Source organism: Pteropus medius, unplaced genomic scaffold (genome assembly GCF_902729225.1).
Source record: "Pteropus medius unplaced genomic scaffold, Ma_sr-lr_union100, whole genome shotgun sequence".
In the NCBI taxonomy this organism is placed as follows: domain Eukaryota; kingdom Metazoa; phylum Chordata; class Mammalia; order Chiroptera; family Pteropodidae; genus Pteropus; species Pteropus medius.
The window spans coordinates 15,878,316-15,901,920 of record NW_024346062.1 but is presented as its reverse complement, the minus strand read 5'-3'; the positions used below and the strand labels follow the sequence as shown (position 1 = coordinate 15,901,920).

At 31.4% G+C, this 23,605-nt stretch overlaps 1 protein-coding gene across 2 annotated transcripts in view; it reads left to right on the top strand.

Annotated features, from left to right (window-relative positions):
- Nucleotides 1–22,158, top strand: part of CHD1 (chromodomain helicase DNA binding protein 1) — a 70,796-nt gene extending 48,638 nt beyond the window's left edge. The window contains exons 24-37 of one of the 2 annotated variants that reach the window (XM_039875175.1): nucleotides 278–438; nucleotides 1,758–1,799; nucleotides 2,816–2,946; nucleotides 3,849–3,987; nucleotides 4,200–4,350; nucleotides 4,883–5,005; nucleotides 5,748–5,873; nucleotides 6,333–6,593; nucleotides 6,952–7,092; nucleotides 11,699–11,877; nucleotides 18,058–18,154; nucleotides 19,158–19,209; nucleotides 19,718–19,928; nucleotides 20,624–22,158. In XM_039875175.1, the coding sequence (XP_039731109.1) occupies nucleotides 278–438; nucleotides 1,758–1,799; nucleotides 2,816–2,946; nucleotides 3,849–3,987; nucleotides 4,200–4,350; nucleotides 4,883–5,005; nucleotides 5,748–5,873; nucleotides 6,333–6,593; nucleotides 6,952–7,092; nucleotides 11,699–11,877; nucleotides 18,058–18,154; nucleotides 19,158–19,209; nucleotides 19,718–19,928; nucleotides 20,624–20,969 (2,160 nt within the window). In that variant the 3' untranslated portion in view covers nucleotides 20,970–22,158. The remainder of the gene's footprint in view (nucleotides 1–277; nucleotides 439–1,757; nucleotides 1,800–2,815; nucleotides 2,947–3,848; nucleotides 3,988–4,199; nucleotides 4,351–4,882; nucleotides 5,006–5,747; nucleotides 5,874–6,332; nucleotides 6,594–6,951; nucleotides 7,093–11,698; nucleotides 11,878–18,057; nucleotides 18,155–19,157; nucleotides 19,210–19,717; nucleotides 19,929–20,623) is intronic. The other variant, XM_039875174.1, reaches the window with a different exon arrangement.
- Nucleotides 22,159–23,605: the final 1,447 nt, after the last annotated feature.

The window sequence follows — 23,605 nt, the reverse complement described above, 5'->3', positions numbered from 1 at the left end:
TGTTAATAACCTTTTTCATATTTTTACAAAAGGACAGTAGGCATTTTCCTGCTGATTCATAACAATGCTTTAAGTATTTGGGCTATTAATAACTTATTGTCATTAACATGCTATATTTTTCTCTATTTTGTTTACTTTTTAATTTTGTTTATAGAATATTTTTGATATATAGAAAAATATTTGAATTTGTTAATTCTGTCAATCTTATAGTGTTTTCTTTGCTCTTATAATGGAAACCTGTTTTAAGCTTGGGTAAATTTTTGTTATCAAATTCCAGATTAGTTTCAATGGAAGTGAAGGGAGGCGCAGTAGAAGTAGGAGATACTCTGGATCTGATAGTGATTCAATCTCAGAAAGGAAAAGGCCAAAGAAACGTGGAAGACCACGGACTATCCCTCGAGAGAATATTAAAGGATTTAGTGATGCAGAAATTCGGCGGTAAGATGACTTAAGACCATTTTACTTCAACCTGCTTTTTATTAGAGGGTGCAACTAAAATAGAGAAATCCCATGGGCTTCAAAGATTAAGATGAAAGTTTTAGAGGAGGCAAATATAACTGTACAGATTGGGTGTTTCTGCTTTTGAGTGTTCATTATAACTGTAAGAGAAAAACCAAGTTTGGCATCTGATCTTTGCATATTATTTATTTATTTATTAGTCTATTCAGACTGCTAAATTTCTTTTAGTTTTATTAATGTGTTCAGAATAGTAGTCCTTTTGAATATGAACATATATTTCAATGCATTAGGTTTATTTAGTAAATATACTCACTGAACTTATGACTCCTGACATTACTATTTTTATGTGGGAAGAATTTAGTTCTGTAGTTTTCTAGCTTTTTAACTCTGAGGTGATTGGCTTTTTGAAAGTAACTATGTTACAATCACTTCTGATATGTCCAAGTAGGAATTGAGGTAAGGTTGGCCATGCAAGATAAGTTGTAGTAATTTTCTTTCAAAATATGTTTATGTCTATATACAGATTTATTTAAGGGGAATATAATAATAGTTTAATTTTGTTTATGTAATATTTTTGCTTGTGAAATTTGTAAAAAGGTTGTTTATTGTTGTATTTTGAGAGTTTGTTGTTTCTTTCAAGCCATTGTAACTCTTTTCTTTTACATCATAGACCTGACCGATAAAGTTCTTCCTCATTCTTTCTACCAGAAAACTAAATATATTGTTAGATTTTATTAAGGGTACTTTTATGACCACCTGATTTGCTGGACTTTGTCTTTAGTTGAAGAGGCATTTCAACTTCTACTTTTCCTGGATATTTTCTCTCATCCATCAACCACTTGGGTAGCTTTGTTCTTAAATAAAATTTTTATTTTTCCATCGCTGGTACAATACCATACATCTGAATTAAACCTATATTCAGTAAAATTTTATCAACACTTGGAATGTGGGGAGGTGTAATATGATTGACAATTCTGGAGCCACTTCCCATGGTAGTCTTGAACCTTTTTTGTCTTGTGAAAATAATAAAGTAATTTCTAAAATAAAATTTAGCTTCTATTGTTTTATTTATATTGGTTTATAAACATCATCCTGGTTGTTAAAATATGTCTTGTCTTGATATATTTTAATGTTTTAACATTTTGATTTCTAGCATAAATTATTCATTTTTTTTTAGTAATGGTGCTTTGAATTAATTTTTCCACTAACAAATATTTTCTTATTTCTATGTATTTATAAATGTATTTTTTAATAGATTGTGAAGGCACCATTTAAACCAAATAATTATTTTCTATTAGGTTTATCAAGAGTTACAAGAAATTTGGTGGCCCTCTGGAAAGGTAAATAAATTTATTATTCTCATAGAATTATAGCATGAGTCATGTGCTTGTCAGCTTTATTTGTTTATACTAATATTCAGTTTAGCTACTTTGTTAAATTTGCATTAAAACAGGCATTTACAAAGTTAATCTATAGAAAATAAAGTTCACGTATATTTTTTAAAAATGTTCTTGTACTATCCTTAATTCATTCTAGTCTCACATTTTATCTGCAAATTAAGGATTCTATGAAAGACATGTTTGTAAATTACTTTTCATTTTTGTAGTGTAAGATATTTTCGAAATGTTTTATCTCGGTTTTTTTTTTTTTTTTTAAGTTATAAACTAGCAGATTCATTCTTAGAGAAGCTGAGTTGCTAACAGCCTTCTGGCTTAAAGACTGGTTTTATTTTAAGTTATTGGTTAATCTAATTATTGATGATTTGGATATTCTTTGTCCTTTTTTGTAGCAAACCCTCTGGATATAGAGTTGTAAAGACTCAAATTTGTTAACTCTGTTTTTCTTTTTTTCTCTCCAAAACTCCCTCTTAAAGATATTTTCTGTTTTAATTTAAGGTGACTTTCATGCAGTGCAATGAAAGACTTGCATAATTGTTTTATATGATGAAAAAACATTTTGAACATGAATATTAACTCAGCGCATAGTAATAAAAAACAAGTTTTATAATCTTTTTCATTTATAATTATCATCATGCTTAGCCACTTCTTTTGAACTTAAGATCTGATCAATTATGAAAAGCTTTTATAGGATTATTAATATAATCTTTAAATCTGGAGCATACCATTTGCTCTGTATTTAATTGGTTAACTTTATTATTATCCTTCAGTATATAAATGGATCGTTTACCCACCAGATCTTACTAGTTTTGTGTACCCTGTGCCAGTTATGTAAATTAGAATTTGTAGGACATGCAAATGTGTTTTGTAGAACTTGAGATTAAGTGAAACTTTTTCTGTCTTAAATGGCACCACTTTATTTTGCCTATTTACCTGAAAATTGTATTATTTTATTACAGATTAGACGCAATTGCTCGAGATGCTGAATTGGTTGATAAGTCAGAGACAGACCTCAGACGACTAGGAGAATTAGTACATAATGGTTGCATTAAAGCTTTAAAGGATAATTCTTCAGGAACAGAACGGACAGGTAATACTAAAATGAGAGTGATTTAAAGAAGTAAATGGAAGTTTCAAAATATGATTTTATTAAGTTAGGTAGATATTATTATACCTTATCTATTCATCAGTCTTAAAAGATGCTTTACAAAACAGATCAGTGTCATTCCTGGGTAATAGGAAATGAGGAACAGAATTATATTATTGAAGGCGATAGAATCTATCTGCCTGGTATAATTCTGGCTGGGAGGTAACATCGGGAATTAGTTGTACTATATTATTAGCATAGGTGACTGGGAAAAGATTATAAGAATACACAATGTGATATTCGTTTTGGGTATAGTTACTTCACTTTGCTTATTTTGTAATTCATCTACCTAAATAATATTTAGAAGAGATAAAGACGGTCAAATATGTGGTGACAGAAAGAAATCTAACTATTGGAGGTAAACACACAGTGTAAAACATATATATGCCTTACTTTTAAAGTGTACAGCTGAAACTTACTGGATTTCGTTAACCAATGTCACTGTAAAAAAATTAATTAATTAAAAAATATTTAGATGCGATTTAGTAATCAGACATACTGGGGGAAAAGAGAACACTAGAACTTTTATTTAGAAGCTGGCCATATTTTAATAGATTGATATGATATATCTTGTACAATTGGTAAAACACTTAAATATGTGAAATGCTTTTTATGAATTCTTACTGCTATATTATAGTCACTAATTTGTATTTAAAAATCTTGAACATTATTAACTCAGCGCATAGTAATAAAATTTTTGCCAGCAAATCTTCCCCTTAATATAAATAAGTAATGTTTAATATAGGTAAATAATATGTATTCATATAAGTAATACCATATGTAGCTTTTTTATGTTGTAGAATTATATAGTTTATACTTTTTTATATTCTTTTAAAAAAATTAAGGTGGTAGACTTGGAAAAGTAAAGGGTCCAACATTCCGAATATCAGGAGTACAGGTGAATGCCAAGCTAGTCATCTCCCATGAAGAAGAATTAATACCATTGCACAAATCCATTCCTTCAGATCCAGAAGAAAGAAAGCAGTGAGTTATTTACTTTTTCCATTGTAAAATATTCATTGTTATTCAATAATTTGGATATAAATGTAGGTTAAAGTGTTTTTTATGTCATTGTGTCATTGGTGAGTTTGACTCATGTTTTTAAACATAAAATACAGTATTTTAAGTTATATGTTATTCAAAATTTTTAATAAGCCAATTATAAAGTTGACATTGGTTATTAACTTTAATGCTAGGTATACTATCCCATGCCATACAAAGGCAGCTCATTTTGATATAGATTGGGGCAAAGAAGATGATTCCAATTTGTTAATTGGTATCTACGAATATGGATATGGAAGCTGGGAAATGATTAAAATGGATCCTGACCTCAGTCTAACACACAAGGTACTTAAATATTTGATTCTGTTGATCATTAATGTTGAATTTAATTTTTGCTTTTAAATTACGTTAGAAATAAACTCAACCAGGAGTCAGAAAATCAAGACTCTAGCTAGCTGTGTGACCTTGGCTTCTTTAGCATCTGGTGTTCATGATGGGGTTGAATTTAAATGATCTCTTGAGATTTTGCTTTATCTCTGAAATCATATTTTTGTTATTGAGGTAAAAGTGTATAACATTGGATGCTAAATACACTATTGTATATTCAAAAGAAATTTCCAGCCTCATACTGTATGTTCTCATTTTGAATGGAGGGATTTTTTTTCTTGTGTATTTAGAATTCATTTCCAGGGAAGCTAAATCTTTGGCTGTGGCATAGGTATAAAAATATGTGTTTTGCATGCTAGGTTGTTTATTCCTACAAACTTAAAGAATGGTAACTTAATTATACATATTTTTAAAAATGGATAAGCAGTTTTTAGCTTATAAATTTCTCATGTTTATTAAAGACAACCTGAAAAAATTAATTGCTTTTCAGATTCTTCCAGATGATCCTGATAAAAAACCACAAGCGAAACAGTTGCAGACACGTGCAGACTACCTCATCAAATTACTTAGTAAAGATATTGCAAGAAAAGAAGCTCAGAGACTCTCTGGTGCAGTAAGTTAAAATTCAAATACTTAAGAGTACTTTACTTTTCAGTAAGATAAATCTATTTCATTGATTACTGTAGACATCCAGTTAATATGAGCCTATAAGTGTATTTTTCTGTACTTTAGTAACATTATTTGAATATGGTAATATTTTGCCTTAAATTATCTCAACATTCATGTTAATACCGATGAGTCAGAAGTGGGGTTAGTTTTTTTTCCCCCTGGTATTTGGAGAGGGAGTGGGGCAACGTACTTAGAATGGAGTACTTTTCGAGCGGTCAAGCCTCCTTTACTGTTTTGGGGTCTCTAAAAAAGTAAGAAAAAGACGCTAAAAGAGGTAATTAGAAACTACAGTGACCTTTAAAAATTTACTTGTGATCACAATGTTATAACTACCTACATACCGTTAAAAATGATTTCTAATGCTATATCTGGTAGCACTGAATTTAGTTGAATAACTTAGGATAGTGAAAAACCCTCCTTCTATTTCTCTTTACTTCTCATTTTTTTTAATGAAAAAAATGTATGTTATTCACATTAATATATATTTATTATTCACATTAATATATATTTAATTCATTAAGTTTTATGACTTTCATTGACTTTCTAAAACTGATGTAGCTTATTATTAACAGGCTAAGAATTGGCTAGGAATATTTTTTTTAGCTTTTTAGATTTAGTATTTAAGAAGTATTTTTTTTTTAAATGGAATCTGTGGAGTTGGTTAGAATAAATATAATTATTTTTAGGGAGGTTCAAAGAGGAGAAAAGCAAGAGCTAAGAAGAATAAAGCAATGAAGTCTATAAAAGTGAAAGAGGAAATGAAGAGTGATTCTTCTCCCCTGCCTTCAGAAAAGTCTGATGAAGATGATAAGGTAAGAATGTGTTTTAGAAAAGCAACCTCTTTATATAGAAAGGGAACATGGCTTGTTTTGGTATTCTTTAAATTTGAAATATGAACTAAGGTCTGAAATTTTATTTTTATGTACTGAAGTTTTCTTTTATAGTTCAGTATGTAGTCTCATTTACAGACCAGTATTCTACCCATCCAGTAGAATATTATATATCACTAGGGAATAGAGCAAAGGTCCTTCCTTTTCAAACATTTGCCATTTGAGAAAGGTTCTGTCTCCTTTAATTTTATTATGAATTTTGAATAGAACTGGCTTACCTTAGTTTTTATAGGAAGGTAAACATTGCATGTATCATTATTAATGAGATTCTGGGTTATTTCTTTCAGAATCCACATACATGCAAACCATAGCCATGCAAAGAAAAATTAATCTTTGTCAAGATTTGGTTAGTAATACATTGGCCATACTTGCACTTTCCAGGATGAGATCACTTCTGTGAAACATCCAAATAAAAAAATTAAAACAGAAAGAGACAGTGAAGAAAAACCTGATTCAGATGTTTGTATAAAGAAGGAACCAGAAGAAAAGAGGGAAGCAAAAGAAAAGGAGAATAAAAGAGAACTTAAAAGGGAGATAAAAGAAAAAGAGGATAAGAAAGATATAAAGGAAAAAGATTTTAAAGAAAAAAGAGAAAAAGTAAAAGAAGCTATGCAGAAAGAAAAAGACATAAAGGAAGAAAAGGTACGCAAATCATAATGTAAAATTTAGATAGTTACACAATCAACTTACATTTTAGGAAAATAAATTGCCTATCAGCCCAAATTAGCCTTAGTAATGTAACAGTTCTTTTAAAATACATGTGGGTGTCTAGTAGAGGAGAAAAATAGGTTCGAATCCTTTTTTTAAGTTCCTTAAGGAAATATTACTGAGTAGTTTTATTTTTAGTTTCCCCAAATAAAATGGGAAAAGATAAAATAGATAAGAATAATAAATGTAAATAGCAACTATGAAATATAATAAGAGAGTAATTATTTTCTGCAGGTGTTAATCATTTTGTTTTTGTTGTTAGGTTTCATTTTTATTTTCTCTTTTTCTTCAGTTGAGTGAATCCAAGTCTGATAGCAAAGAAAGATCCAAGAAGTCTGCAGTGTCAGATGCTCCAGTTCATATCACTGCAAGTGGTGAACCAGTTCCCATATCAGAAGAATCTGAAGAGCTGGATCAAAAGACATTCAGCATTGTAAGTAGTAGGCTTTCTGGTTATTAGTAGTAATTCTTATAACATTTAAATTGCAATTTCATCTTTTGGAGCTTTTAATTTAGAAATGTATTTGAATTTGATAGTACTGCAGTTCAGATTAATAAAAATGATATATTTAAATTTTGAAAGGTATCTTAAATTTAGAATCAACTTAGAAAAACTTTTTAATAAAATAAAGACTTTAAGAGGAGGTGTGTAGGGACTACTTAGAGCGACTTTTAAACCTTTCAATTCCTGAACCTATCATCTATATAAAAGTAGTACTTATCTACAGTGAAGGACTAGGTTCTTTTCTAGTCTTTTGCAGTCTAGTATTTTTAGAATATACAATGAAAACAAGAAGTGAAAATTTAAAGAATATATAGAAAATATATGTTTTATTCCTAGATTAAGTAGACAGAAAATTGCACTGTCAAATTGATAAAATAGTTTCTAAAATTTCTGTACCTATCCCCTTGTGGACTATCACAGGGTTCATACACCACACTTTGAGTAACACTGGTCTACAATAAAGTGGTTTTACATGCTTTCATGCTTTTTATCAAGTAAAGGAGAGTCTATCTTGTCCTTTTCCCATATGGTTTAGTTACTGGATATAATCAGGAACCCATAGTTGTCTCAACTGGAAATTGATTCCAATATGAATTTTGAGGAAAACTTTATAGTGAGGTTGCAGTGTTGGGAAAGCAGCGTGTATGCTGGTTAAATATACTGACTCTGAAGCCAGAGTGCTGCTGTTAGGAAAGTATGAGGATTAAATGAGTTGATACATGTAAAAGTTTTCAAAACAGTGCTCTGCTCAGAAAATTGTTAGTGGTTGTGTTGGATGTTGTTATTGAATTCAGAGATGCTAGTAGATTGATAGATGATTGAAAAAGTCTAGATACAGAACAAAATCAAGAAAGAGTAATAATGTTAGAGAAAAAAAGACTGATTATGAGACAGGTATAAATTATTAGGACTTGAATAGAAAATATATAATTACAGGTAGCAATTGAAGGGAAAATTTATAGTCTATAAATATCTCATTTATATGTATGCACAGATATATGTATATACATGGTCATATAAGAATCTTCAGGGATTTCTAGAATCTGAATCTTATACTGTATGGAGCTATTAACATAACCCCATCACTTGTTAGACTTAGGTGTAATCTTAAACCGGTTTTATCACTGGTATAATCAAATGCTGTACTCGAAAGAGAAATTTTCACATTTTAAAATTATGTTTGTGTTTGACCTCTACTATGCCATTCTTGATCCCAGCTCACCTTGTCCCATTTTCTTCTATTTTGTATCCTGACTAGAGAGTGTTGATTAATGAAACCATTTATTTTCCTACTAATCCTGTGACATGCCTTAATTTAGCTTTAAATATTTTTTATGCTCTTTAAATATAATAGTTCCTGCCAGTTTTCTTTCTCACTTTTGGCTGTTGACATCCATCCAATCCTGAGAATATTGGGAACATTCACAATAAGCTGTTCTTGCTCCTGTCTTCCATTTTATTTACTTGAATGTATACCTTATCTCTGGATTTTCATTTTTCTCTCTTTATGTTCACATGCTGGGATTCCTTAGCACCTTTTTAAGGCTAACCTTTCCATTTCTGATCTAGATCTTCATCTATCTTCTATCCGTTTTCTTTTGATTTTTTACACCCTCACTGGGGTGGGTTGGAGTGGAGAGTGGTAGTGGTGTGCCTTTACTTTTCTGAGGTGAAAACATTGAACGCTTTTGAACTACTTCCCCTACTCTGCCTGCCTCATTACTGAGTTAGGTGAAATTGCACCTCTTGCCTCTTTTCTTTGCCCACATTTCCTCCTTAGCCTTTTTTTTTAAAGAGTCAAAAAGGAAAGTTTATTAGAAAAGGGATAACACTCCATAGACAGAGTGTGGTCTCTTCTCAGAGGCAGAGAGTGAGTGGGACAGTGAGAAACAGTGAGAGACAAGAGTAAAGGCACTGAGAGGGACCTCTCCTTAGCCTGTTGACTTGTTAATATAATGCTGAAAAGGAAAATTGCCTGATGTACCCAATGAATTTTTTTCCATTAACTTTCATAAATAATCTTCAAATCTCTTGAATTATGGAGAGAAAGAATTGAATAGTCTTAAACATAGACTTTGGAGCCAGACTTCTCAGCTTACATGGTTAGGACTTTACTGCTATATACAGTTGACTCTTGAACACACAGGTTTGAATTGTGCGGGTCTACTTATACTCGGATATTTTTCAGTTGACCCATGCAGTTCAAACCCAAGTTACTCAAGGTCAATTGGTGGTTGGGAATCTGTGCATATAGAGGGCCAGTGGGTGCCCCTAACCCCTGCATCATTCAACGGTCAGCTGTAAATTTTACTTGGGAATAGCTCTGATTATTAAGTTAAGGGGCCTTTTCTCAATATTTACTGTGATATCTTTGCCTTATTTGACACCTCTTGATTTTCCTTATGTCTTACAGATTTGTTTTTCGAAATATCAGTATAATTTAGCACTTAAGAGAGTAGAGTTTGAGGTCATACTTGGTTTGACAGATGTCATTTCAAGCTTTAATTTCCTCTATAAAATCAAGTGGTATTGTGAAGGTCTGTTGTCAGAATCAGATGAGGCGCATTTTCTAAGTAATGCATAACCTCTGATAACTTTACAAGTACTTTACAAGTATTTGTCATTTTTCCAATTCCCATCTCCAGACCTTGACTTCAGCATAGATTTTAGTCATCAATTCCTCTCCTTTTTATCCACCTACAGTCAATGAGCAAATCATATTAGCTCTACCACTGGTTCAAGCCCCAGCTATCTCTTTTCTGGATTATTTCAATCGCTTTATAGTTGTTCTCACTGCTTCCACCCTTCTCATCTTGCCTGTATGCCCTTTTATACCTCAGTTCATTCTTCACATAGCAACGAGAGTGATAATGACTGTTATAGGGAGAATAAAGTCACCACATGTTACTTTTCTGCCTAAAATTCTCAAATGGCTTTCCCTCTCATATAGGATAAAAGATTGATAACAGTAGCCTAAAAGATATAGCATCTGGTTTAGTCCCCATCACCTCCTGCTAGTTTTCTCACTCACTTGGTTTCAGCCACACTGGATTCATACTGTTCCTTTGACCAAGTTTAGGACATTTGTTCTTGCTCTTCTCTTTGCTCAAAATGGCTTACTCCTTCATTTTCTTTAGATGTCTACTCAAACATCATCCTTCTCTGAAATCTTATATAAAGTAGAAAGTTCCATACTTCTTCTTGCTTTATTTTTCTATATAATAGTTGTCATCCTCTAACACACTGTGTCTTGTTTATTGGCTCTCTTCTGCTAGAGTACAGGTATAAGGCAGGGTCTCTGTTTATTTACTGCTCTTTTTATTGGTTCTAGAACAATACCTAGAAAATAGTTTGTACTCAATTTACATATTTTGAATAAATATTTTTTCTAGTAGATTATAAACTACCAAAATTGAACAAGAAACAGGAAATATAGAGAACAACTATGAATAATGCTAAAAATTAGAAAGGATATTAAAGATTTTCCCTTTTTAGAAAAAGACATCAGGCCTGGCTGAGTTCTAATTTATTTAAATAAAGAATACAAAATTCCAAAGCTTTTTAAGGTATTCCTGACAAAAGGTGGACAACTTTTCAAGTTTTTTGGAGTAAAACTGATTAGAGTACTTAGATACAAATCTGCAAATATATATATACACTTAATTTATAATAAGAATGACCCTTCACAGTAGTGATGTGTGAGGATTTCTTTTTTAAAATAAATGTTGTTGACTCAACTAAATATATTGTCTGTAGTTGATCCATTCTTGCATTCCTGGAATTCCCTCTCATATAATTAGATAATGTAGATATAATTATTGTTAATTATAAATTTGTTTTGCATTTTTATCTATAAATTTTATCTATAATTTGCTTTTTTTAGTAATATCTTTATTCTGGCTTTGGTATAGGTTAGTTTTTATTACAAAAATTGAACTTCAGCTGAATCATATAATTTGAGTATGTCATTCTTTTGTTAGCATCCCAGTGATAATATAGGCCAGGGAAAAAGGTTGGTTTCTATCAACCACCAACTCCCTGACCACTAAAATATGATAGTAGCAAAATTCATTATTAGCTGTTTTGTCTCAAAGGTTTAGAGGAGTAGACAATTTATACTTGCAGTCATTTTGATTTTAATAACTTACCAGTAAAAACCCTCATTTTTTATATTTTATTCTATATTATAGTGAGTATAGAATATTAAACTCTGAAATATTTTATCTTTTAACATTCTGTTTAAGAGTGCTTATAATAGAGTGGTACAGTGTAAAAAGTACCATTTTTACAGACTGTAAAAATCCAAAGCTTTTACTTACACAAAGACTGATTTTAAATAATAATGGAAAGCTTTGCTTTCTAGAGAATCTGTGGGGGAAACTCCAGATATTTAAGAGCTGTGAGGTGAGATTTAATTCTTATTTTAGCATCAAACAATGTTATTTTTACTCATGTAAATATCATTGAAAGAAGATCTTTGTTGAATTCGTGTTTTTAATACTTGTATTTATGTTTTTATTTTTCCATTTTAAAGTGTAAAGAAAGAATGAGGCCTGTCAAAGCAGCTTTGAAACAACTTGATAGGCCTGAGAAAGGCCTTTCAGAAAGAGAACAACTGGAGCATACTAGACAGTGTTTAATAAAAATTGGAGACCATATCACAGAATGTCTGAAAGAGTATACGAATCCTGAACAAATCAAGCAGTGGAGAAAGTAAGTGTTAAATTTGTGATTATGTAACCATCTATTTGTCTCATATTTCAATGTATTTTTCTACTTCTGAAGTTTAGATAACTTATATAATGTTTAGAGAGGTAACCTGAGGATGATTGTTTTCATTTTTTTTCCTTTAACTTTAAAGCTTTTTATTCATAAGTGATTGCTTAATTATGCATCATAATAAATCACAGTTGGAATCTCTACCTTTAAATAAGAAATAGTGAAAGCTGTTTCATTAAAATTCAGATTACATTTTATTTTTAAAAATCTTACATAATATCTTTAGAAATTGGTATGCCAGACAAATAAATGTATTGTTATGTAAACTTAGCAGTTCATCTTCTGGGTATGAGTATAAAGCCTTGTAAAAAATAATATCCTCAAGCAATGTAAAATGCAGAATTCTATTTTCCCCTTTATTTTAGAAGCAGCAGCAGTACAGTTGATCTTAAATTCTAAATCTGCACTGCTTTACTATACAGATCACTTAATGATTACCAAATCCAGATCAGTATTAAACCAAACTACTAGACAAGTTAGGAAAAAAATAAAATGAGCACAAACCAGTCACTGATATCAGTTTATTAGTCTGCTGATTTCTCTGCTATATGCAGTGCCAGCTACACATCAAAACAAAAACTAATACCGTATTTCTGGAGGATTGACAATGATTAAAGTAAAAAGGGGGGGGGGAATTCTATACTTTTCTCCTTTTTCCTTAAACTCAACCAGGACCCATTCTAGAGAGAGGAGATAAAAAGTTAATTATGGTCACTAGGCTTTTGAAAACAAGTGAAACTGAGCTATCAAGGTTAAAGAAATTAAAGCCATGCATGGAACAATAATAATAGCCTGAAATCATGTACCTGTAATGCCATGGAATGATCATTAGAGTTGATATCAGAAGATGTGCTTAGTCTCCATCTTGCCTAATTTTTGACTTTGTGGCCTTGAACAGTTGCCCCCAGTATTTTCATCTGTGAAATGGTAACATCTGTACTTGAAGCCCGTTATAAACTGTGGGGCACTACATGTTTTCCAATTATTGAATGATATATTATGAGGAATGAGAGATAATAATCCTAAAGTACTATATTTATACCATTTGGCTTAATCTCTTACTTTGGTTTGAATATATGTACTGGAGCTTTAATGCTTTTCTTAAATACCATAAAACAATTATTTTATTCTTCTCAAGCTCTTTCAACTCACGACGGTTCCCAAAACACAGAACCATAGAACAAGAATACAATAAAGTTCAATTATATATATTAAGGTTTAATGAGAATATAGCCAGTTCTCTGTCTTTCTGTATTCAAGAGCCAAAGTTAAATTTTCTGTTAGTAGCTCCCAAACGTGTTCTTGATTGTTTGTGATAAAGTTAGGAAAATAAAGGCAATGCAGTGAATTATTCTTAAAGTTAAATTTAGTTAAAGGAGTATGTTAAAAGTTCTCCCCTACTTTTTAGTGTAAAGGAACCTGGTTTCTTTTCCGTTTCTTTTTTTTCTTTTTCTTTCTTTCTTTTTTTTTTTGACATTCAGTATTATATTAGTTTCAGGTATTATAGTATAGTGCTTAGACTATTACATAGTTTACGAAGTACTCCCTCCTCATAAGTCTAGTATCCACCAGGCACCACACTAAAAGAGCATGATTTCTATCCAAAAGTATGTCATTGTGTACTACATACTAGTTTTTAAGACCTTACAGAATTTAGATTTTTGAGGTGGCGAAGAGGGAGGAATCTATTTTATTTGCTTTCTAGGTTAGAAATAAACAACATCTTATTGAAATTACATAGTGCCTAAAACAAATAAATGCTATTTCAGATTTAGTTTGTTATTAGAAAAGGGGTGGGGATATATGAAAGAAAAGAGACCAATAGCCAGGAGGCTTTTCTTCATGTTTGTCTTTACCTCCAAAGGTTTGATCCCTCTTTTTACCCAGTTGGCATATTACCTTTTTGTTTTTCCCCCATTTAGTTTCCTTCTACTTTGACTTCATATTCCTTGGTGCTTATTCCTGCTGCCTGCCACTGTCTCTGGTTATACCAGATTTCTTTAAAGGGGAAGAGAGAACAGAAAGACTCCAGTTGAGAAATATATCAGAAAGTAAATTAGCGTTTACTCTGAGTGCTGTCTCAGAGTAAGATTGTGAAAAAAATCTTGGGAGCAAGGAAAAGAGTTCCATATATTAAAAGCTGTCATTGAACTGCTAACTCATCTTACCCCACCTCACCCCACCCCACCCTAAGAACACAGCTATAGTTATTGATTTTACAAAATGAAAGAAGACACAGACCTTACCTGTAATTATAAAGATAGAGACTTGACTCATAATTACAGAGCAATTGATGTTAAGCAGTTTTTACAGTAACTAAAATAAACTGCTTTATTTCTTACTCAGATTTTTTATACATCTGTTGACCAAATGAATATTTGGTATGGAAATGGAATATTAGTTTTTATTTAAAAATCACTTTCAATCAAGTGATAATCTTAGTAATATAATGTATGTTTTTATTTCATTTGTCTTTCAGAGCACTTACGTATTCTTTATTCTAACTGATCTTTTTAACAATGTCATGTTTAGGAAATCCAAACAATTTACTTCTATTTTATAAAAGAAAAAATGGACTCAAGTGAACGGCTTTGTTGGGTTGGGAGTGGGGTATGGCTAAGAAGGCATCCAGGGCTGAACTTTAAAGAGGGACTCACTCTTAGGTTTGTGTAAGTGCTAATGCTAGTCCTAACTCTGGTTTTGGCCAAGATTACAGAGTTCAGCAGGTGATATAATTAGGAACAGAATCTAATTCCTGACTAGATTTTTCTAGAGGAAAAATATTTTAAAAAGAAATTTATTATGAACTAAGGATGCGAAGTTTATTAATTCTGTACCCTTTACTCTTATGAGTTAACTGTAGAATGTAGATGAATTAGTCTGTTAAGTTCATTTAAGGGCTAGATGAATTTTCTCAGCTGTTGATTTCATTTCTATCATATATCAGTTTTCTCAACTAAGTTTGCTTTTAAATTTTATTTCCAGGTTAATATCATGTATATTATACATATTTATGTCTTCTGGTGACCACCACCCTTACATAGTATTATTCTCCCTCCCACTTTCATTAATTTTCATTTTATTTATTTATTTTTCATTTTTTCTTTTTTTAATTATATAGTATTCTTAACGATTTAAAGATCCACTGATTCTTTTTTGCCTTTTGTTGTAGTTTAAAAAAAAAATCTTTAACAAATGTTTAGCTATTTTGTGTGCTAAAAGAATCCGGTGAACTCTGTGAACACTGCAGTCATTTTAATTTTATAATTGCTGTTTTGATATAATGTCAAACATTGGGTAATAACAGGATTTGGATAATTAGATATCAGTTACAAAGATTTTATTTAATATTCTTAGTGTTGAAGCTAATGATTTAATTTTCCCAACTGCTACCTGATGACAGACTTTTCTAGAATTTGTGTAAAGAATTATCTTTCATGACTTGGCATTAGCTATTTCTTTATCCTTTCACACCTTTGATGATTACATGGAGTGATGTAGTCTAGAGAGTGCTTCTCAGTTTCTTGGACTATTTCTAATCCCATTGTCTTTTAAAACTCTCCATTCGTAAAATAACTTAGACATTGGGAAGAAGCAAAACCAAACTTTCTTGATATGGTTTTGAGTTATACGGTGTATGTTAGTTTGCAAAACTCAGCAAGTGTAAACTTTAAAAAGTTGTGAATTTTACTGTATATAAATTTTATTTAAAAAAAAAAACTAAACAGGTATTGACTAGTTAATGATATGAATTCAGAATTTATTTCAATGTTTAATTATTTAGGAGGAGATATATTAATACTTGCATTTTTCTTTGAAATGCATCAAAATTTAGATGGATTGACAGGGATAGATGTGTGAAATAATATGTGCAACATAAATAAGAAGGCAAGCATAGAAAATATTATTAGGATCTAGGTAGTAGGTATATGGGTGGGTGATCATTGTAAAATTCCTACATCTTTGATGTATGTTTGAAAATTTTCATGATGTTGAAAAAAATTAAAATGATCTATGTATATGTATTGTGAAAGTGTTCCATTAGTTTAAAGTAGCCTGGTAATATCAGTCTCGAACCTTAATATGTTGCAATTTATTTAACTAGCCTAATTTTACAGGCTATAAAGTATCACTATGGAAGCAAATTTTGAGAGTATTATGTATATATACGTGCATTAAATATAAGGATATGGCTGGCTGCTCTTTAAGTTGCAGTGCATTCTTAACACTTGCGGTTTTTTGTAAAATTGTAGGCCAAAATATTGATGAGGTGTCATTATATGCTACAGTTAAGCAAACAACCTTCACAAACTAAATTGATAATACTAATGGTATTATATAATTAGTAAAACAAAGCCACAACAGACTTAACACTGATAAGAATTCTTGTGGAAAATCACCAGATGTCCATCTCTGTATTGCACATGTGCTCTCTTAATTTTGCAGTTAGTGGATAACTCAGACTTACGCATTCCAAAATTTACTAACACTTAGCAAGGTTTTAGTAGTTTACGAACCAGCAGCTATTCACACATGTCGATGTCCAAAATCAAAAGGCTATAAATTACTGATCTTAGTGGAAAGAGAATTAGGAGCCTGTCTTCAAGCCTTACTTAGCTGTATGAGTTTAGGCAAATCACTTAGCCTTTGTACCTTATGTGCTTATTTTGAAAATTAACTTCTATATTTATTGCCTTCCTAAAGGTTGGTTATTTGTGGAATTAAATAATAGAAAAGAGTTTTGAAAATATAAAACTTGTATAAAGTACCTGAGATCAGTAGTATCACATTCAATCAAGGCTTTATAATCCCCCTCCCCCCCCATGCATTAATTCTCCCCTCCCCACTTCCACCTCTGACCTATGTATGTTGCCATTTCCCCTTAAGAACTGGATCTCTGAAGGCGGGGCGTCTCCTCCCACACACTCACGGCATGCACCCGGGGCCTGCTGCCTTCAGCGCACTCAGGGGGCCTGGCACACCCGGGGTATGGTCGGTGGCTCCACCTGGGACCCAAACCAAGGACCTTCTGCATGTAAAGCAGACGAGCTAACCACTACACTATGGAGCCACCCCCAAGGCTTTATAATTTAATGTGTGCTTTGTAATGATAAACAATAGAAGCTTGATATTTGAGAGAAATATGTCTCAGCCTGTTTAGAAACGTCGAAATTAAATGCTTCTGTGTAATATTATTTCTCCCATAAAATAGAATGAAGTTATTTTCTACTAAGAATTTTTGCTCTTAGACCTTCTTCCTTCCATCAGTGTCACTGGAAGATGGCTTTCTTTTGGGAAGCCATTATTCATACACGGAGGTTTATTTTCTAATCCCTTAAAATCTATTGCTTAACTTATTAAAGATGTTGATATTGGGTAGTTTGCTGAACTCCATCATTGACTAAAGAGTAATTTCTCTATCCTGTTTATATAAGCAAGATTCAAACTCATACTTTAACATGCCTACTGAAAAACTAATCATTTAAGAAAAAATTGCAGCCATGTGAAACCATTATTATTTCTGTGATGGCAGATAGACTTCAACTCAGGCATCATTGATTATGAGTGCTGAGGAAGCTGTGTTGAGAAGTATTCACAGGCTATATATGAATTTATCATGAAAGAGTACTATGATCAGTTATCTTGAGATGGGAAGAGAGGCCTAAAGATACCATGTTGTACCTGGTATCTTTTTGGCTTTTAATGTATTGTTTAAGACTCTTCTTTCACAAACTGAATCCATATTATCTGATGTTATCTTTACTCAAACTACTAATATAGCTTGTTCCTTTTATACCTGTCCACATCACATCATGAGTCCCTTCCCGATTTATAAATTTATATCTCTTTGGTTTCAAATTAGGATTGATTACTACTTTATCACTCCAAAAATTATAAAAGAAGGGATTTGAAAGAAAAATAAAACTTAATGTTTAGTTTCATTTGGAGTTTTATCTATATGCGAAGTTTTTAAAAACACTAGAAATAATCTCCTTAGAGTTTATTTCATAGAGGGCTAAGTATGTGTGTCTGAATATTTCTATCTAGAGAGAAGGGATTCCATGAAAAAGCTAAATATTTTCCACCAGACTAATTTGCCCTTTCTTTTTCTAGAAACCTGTGGATTTTTGTATCTAAGTTTACCGAGTTTGATGCAAGAAAATTACATAAATTATATAAGCATGCTATTAAAAAACGGCAGGAATCTCAGGTAAATTAATGCATAACTTTTTCTTTTAATTTATGTAATTAAACCGAGACATTCTTCCTTAAGAATTCAAGTTATGTAGAAGAAATGAAGGGAATAGAAAATTACCATTAGAGCACCACAGTAAAAATTGTTGCAGGTAAGATCCTCTGAAGGAAGCTAAAATTAATGGACAAGAAAATAAGATACTGGCATAGTTTAAAAATATCTCCTCCAAGATGTTTACTAATTACAAAGAGAAATAATAACTTTTAGAAACCTGCCTGACAACACTGTAAAGAAGCGATAAAGATTAACATCACCAGTAATAAGATATTGACATCGTGAACCCCCCGGTATGATGCACTTTGAAAGGTACATCATTTCTGTGGAATTCTTGGCAAAAATGCATAACCTCAATTTGATCATGAGAAAATATGAGACAAACCCCCAACTGAAAGATTCTACATGATAACTGTCTAGTACTCTTCAAAAGTGTCAAAATTATGGGAGAAAAAACTGAGGAGCTGTCCCTCATTGGAAGAAACTAAGTTAGATATGAAAACTAAGCGTAATTTGGAATTCCAGATTAGATCCTGGAGCAGAAAAAGCACCTTAGTGGAAAAATATGAAATCTGAATAAAGTCTGTAGTTCAGTTAATAGTGTTGTACCAATGTTAATTACTTAATTTTGATCATTATACCATGGTTACATAAGATATTATTAACATTAGGAGAAGCTGGGTGAAAGGCATATGAGAACTTCCGGTACTATTTTTGCAGCTTTTCTGTTAAGTGTAAACTTATTTCACAGTCAAATGTTTTTAAAAAGTCATTGGACAAATAGTTTATGCTTTAAAAAATATATCTGCAAATCATACATTTATATATTCTAATATCTTATGTAAGGACTTCTTTCAGCCTCAAGTTTTTCCTTTTAGGCTTTCCCCCACACCCCCCCCCCTCCTGTTTTGTAAGGGTATTTGAAGCCACTTCAAAGATTCTTATATATGTGTATTTATTCTAGCAAAATAATGACCAGAACAGCAACTTGAATGCTCAAGTGATTCGAAATCCAGGTAAGTCTTAACTGATTGTTTTAGGAAGTAAATTTAAAAATCATTTTTCCTTTTTAAGTTTGTTTTAGGTAATACTTACATTATTATATTGAATCTATTATCTTAAACAATAATTCTTTTTTGCTCATTATTAACCTTTCCAAAAATCAACCTTTTACCAGTTTCTAGAAATTGTAGAATTGTTAAAATGATGATAAAAACAATTTAGAATACAATAATGCATTCTTTCTGTACAAAAATCATAAAAGTATAATCTATCTGAGAAGGAAATGAGCCATATATTTTTCTATTGTGACTTTTCACATTTCACAATAAAGCGATCCTTTCGTAAGCTTAATACTGCTTTTATAGATCATTTCTAAAGGCTTTAAATGCCTGTATTTGGGACCTGATTTTATCTAATTGGAGTTGAAATAGGAGTACTTATAATCTAGCAGCAAAGTTACTTGTGTTTACGTGTATTTTTATTTTAAGTGATTAACAAAAGTTGGATTCTTTTATCTAACAGAGGTAGAAAGAATAAAGGAGAATACAAATCACGATGATAGCAGCAGGGACAGTTATTCATCTGAGAGACACTTATCTCAGTATCATGATCATCATAAAGACCGACATCAGGGAGATTCTTACAAAAAGAGTGACTCTAGGAAAAGACCTTATTCTTCTTTTAGTAATGGTAAAGATCATCGTGATTGGGATCACTACAAGCAGGACAGCAGGTAACTTTGACAATCAGTTTTGAAATTTTGCTTATTCATGTCTTCTCTATTTTATATTCTGTGTTTGACCTTATTAGCCAATTCAGTCTTCAAGTAATCAAGCCTTATGTGAAATAAAGGTGTTTGTTTATAAATAAGAAAAACCCAGTATATAGTACTTTTTTTTTAATATTAAGAACTGGTCTATAAAATCTTTTTTTTTTTCAAATTATAAATTTAGAATCAAAATACAATAAGAGGAAAGTGTAGGAAGTTCTGTAATTATAAGACACAGATTCATTGTTGGTTTTTGGAGAATATTGGCTCAAAAACTCTTCAAATGTAATAATAGGGTAAAATAAAAGCTTGATGGAATATGGCTGAATTTTGGTGGAGGGGATTCTGTATTCTGTTCCATTAAAAATAAAACTCATGGGGGAAAACTAATTTATGTGAAAACACAATCTGGGATAGTCCTGAAATCAGGATGTTTTCTGTGTGAATCACTTTAGTTTTATGAATCGAATATTTTTTTCCAAAGGCATACAGGGATATTTCTAGTGATTTTTAAGCTCACTTACGTAGTTTTGTAATGAAACACTGAGCTTGTATACCATTAAAAGTATGCTTTAAAGTATTTTTGTGTTTTTTAATAAGATTTTATTTGGAAACATTTCATTTGCATTATTTAAAATTTCTAATTTTTCTTTTATTAGATATTACAGCGATAGAGAGAAACACAGAAAACTGGATGATCATAGAAGTAGAGATCACAGGTCAAATTTGGAAGGAAGTTTAAAAGATAGATCTCATTCTGATCATCGTTCTCATTCAGATCATCGTTCTCATTCAGATCATCGGTCAAGTTCGGAATATACACATCATAAATCTTCCAGGGATTATAGGTATCACTCAGATTGGCAAATGGACCACAGAGCTTCCAGTAGTGGGCCTCGGTCACCACTAGAGCAGAGGTCTCCTTATGGCTCCAGATCTCCATTTGAACACTCAACTGAACACAAAAGTACACCTGAGCATACCTGGAGTAGTCGGAAAACATAACAAAAACTGATATTTTGTCTTTCTGGACTTTTCTTTTAGCCATATATCATAAACCAACACAGTAATTGCCTTACATGACTTGAAAGACATAAACAGATCTTCTATCAGTAGCAGTATTGTTACTTCTTTCCAGGATGCAAGGTCTATTATCCCAACAGAAGAGAAAATATTTTTATATTTAAGGATTATGCTGCACTGTACTACAAATATTGTAGTACTTTTTTTTTTTTCTTTTTTAAAGAAATGGAAAATGTTTACTATTACAGGGACCTCAACACTGCCCTTCCATGTAGGCTGGATAAAACTGTTTTTAGGTCAGTGATTTTAGACTGACCTCCATTTAAATTATGTTTGTATATGAACTTTACTCTGACCTGTGATCATGTTTCAGGAAGGAATGAAAGAGAGTTCTTTTCTTAATAAAGAAAAAACACTCAAGGACTTTGTTCACTTTCCAAAGCTACTTGTTTACATTGTACACTGCGACCACCTTGCCGCTTTTCATCACAAGCTTGAATATTTAAATTCTGTACTTATATCTGTAAAATAGCCAGGAATTTCCTGTTTGTGATCTATTATTATGCCTTTTTACATACACACACACAAAATAATGTAAATTATTGTAAATGGATTAAATGAGCTTTCCTTACTTCCTTCCCCTTCTCAGGCTTTTTTTGACTGTTCCTTTCCCTACCAACTCAGGCCTTCTTATTTAAAAAAAAAAAATCAGTGTAATAACACTTTTTAATGATTTGTCTTGATGGAATCATTGTTTAGAATGTAAAAAATGGGGAAAGGGGCCACTTAATTCCATTAGTCCTCTTTTTATATTGACTATTTTATTAGATACATGTGTTTTCATTTTCTTTTTCCTTTTTTAGTCAGTATTGTGTTTGTAATAACAAAATGGTAAGATAACATGTCAGCTCTAAACTGCATGCTCTGGAAACATTTTCAGACGCATTTGGTTTAAAAGGGTAGGTGTATGAACACTTCAGAATCCAAAATGGCCAAAAGTTATTGTAAATCCATTTGTTTTCCCTTTTCATGTGGGCAATAATGTCAAATGTGCTATGCAGCCAGGTAACATTTTAGATAAACTTGATTGACTTTTAATATAAACTGTTACAATGCACACTGATTGTATATAAAAACCTTATATATGACAAATTAAATTTAAGAAAAAGGATTTGTGGGCTCCTGTAATTTTCTGCTGCATTCTTATTCCCTCAAGCACTTAACTCTTTTTTTTAATAGTAACATTTAGCTGCCAAAGCAAAAGGATATTTTGGTAAGCAGTTGAATATAATTAATGTGTAGCACTACAGCTAAACCTATTTTGAAGGCTATATGACTCTATGAAGTAAAGTTTAGATCATTGAAATTTTTGTTGGACTCTGGTTTTCTGCAGAGATTATTTTAGAATGGCTTATATTTATTCACAGATTTTTATTTTGTTATATTCAGTGGGAATTTTTGACTTGTAGCATACACTCTTGTATGTGTGCTGTAATGTAACAAATTTGAATCTTAACTTTTACAAATATATTGATATGTTTCAATAATATTAAGTGTGTCCCTAATTGATTAGCTGTGGGAGCACTGTACAGAAATTTGTTTATAGATGTGTTTTTAATATTTTGCTTTTATCCAATTAGGTCTAATTTTTTACACTTTGGGTACAAAATGAAGTTTTGTTTTCATTTTGTTTGTTTTAAGCAGTGACTCCTCCTTAGATAGTTACCCTGAAGAATGATGATCTGTTTTTCCTGGTAGAATAGATAACATATAAGGAATAACTCAATTTAAAAATATCTAATTTATCGTTAAGTACGAAAGTGATAAAACAATTTAGTGCCGGTACACATTTTTAAAGCTTTTTCACTTTTTTCCACATTTAATATAAGTGATTATTCCACAAGATAGCATTTAACAAAAAAAATTGTAATACTTACTGAAGTCATTAACAGAAAACAGATCAGGGTTGGCGTTTTTAATTAATTACTTTGTAGCTGGGACATTTACATTATGTCCTGTTCTGCAGATTTCATAAAAGAACAGTATTGCGTTTTTTTGAGACAATGGAATGGGCTCTTAATGCTACATTTAGTTGAATATTTCAGTCAACTAATTAGCTGAGCTGAATGAAAAATCTAAAACTGTATGTAACTTTTTAATTGATGGAAAACATTTTCATTATTTGGAAGAAGTCAGCAATTATACAGAAAAGGAACAAGCCATAAATTTATTATGACAATGGAGAAGAACATTAGTGCATAGATATAACAGGGAACATTATAAAATGTGCTTAATTTTTGTCCTTTACATGCTCATTCTGCTTTGCCTTTTTATCCATTTGTGTTTAATATTTCAAGGATGAGAGATTATGCATAGTACTGTACCAATTAATCCTCCACTTTAATAATATACAATAAATGATTCTTACTAAAAGCAATGGCCTGTTTGCTTACAAAGAAAATATTTTTGTTTAGGATGTATTAGAAAATAATTTTCAGACTGGAAAGCTGTGGAAAAGTGAAGCGTGAATGATTTGTTTATTTCAGAGTGAGTGGCTTAAAGTTAAACCTTTACAGTTTTGTGCAATGTAGTAGATTGCATATATGATTTTTCTTTTG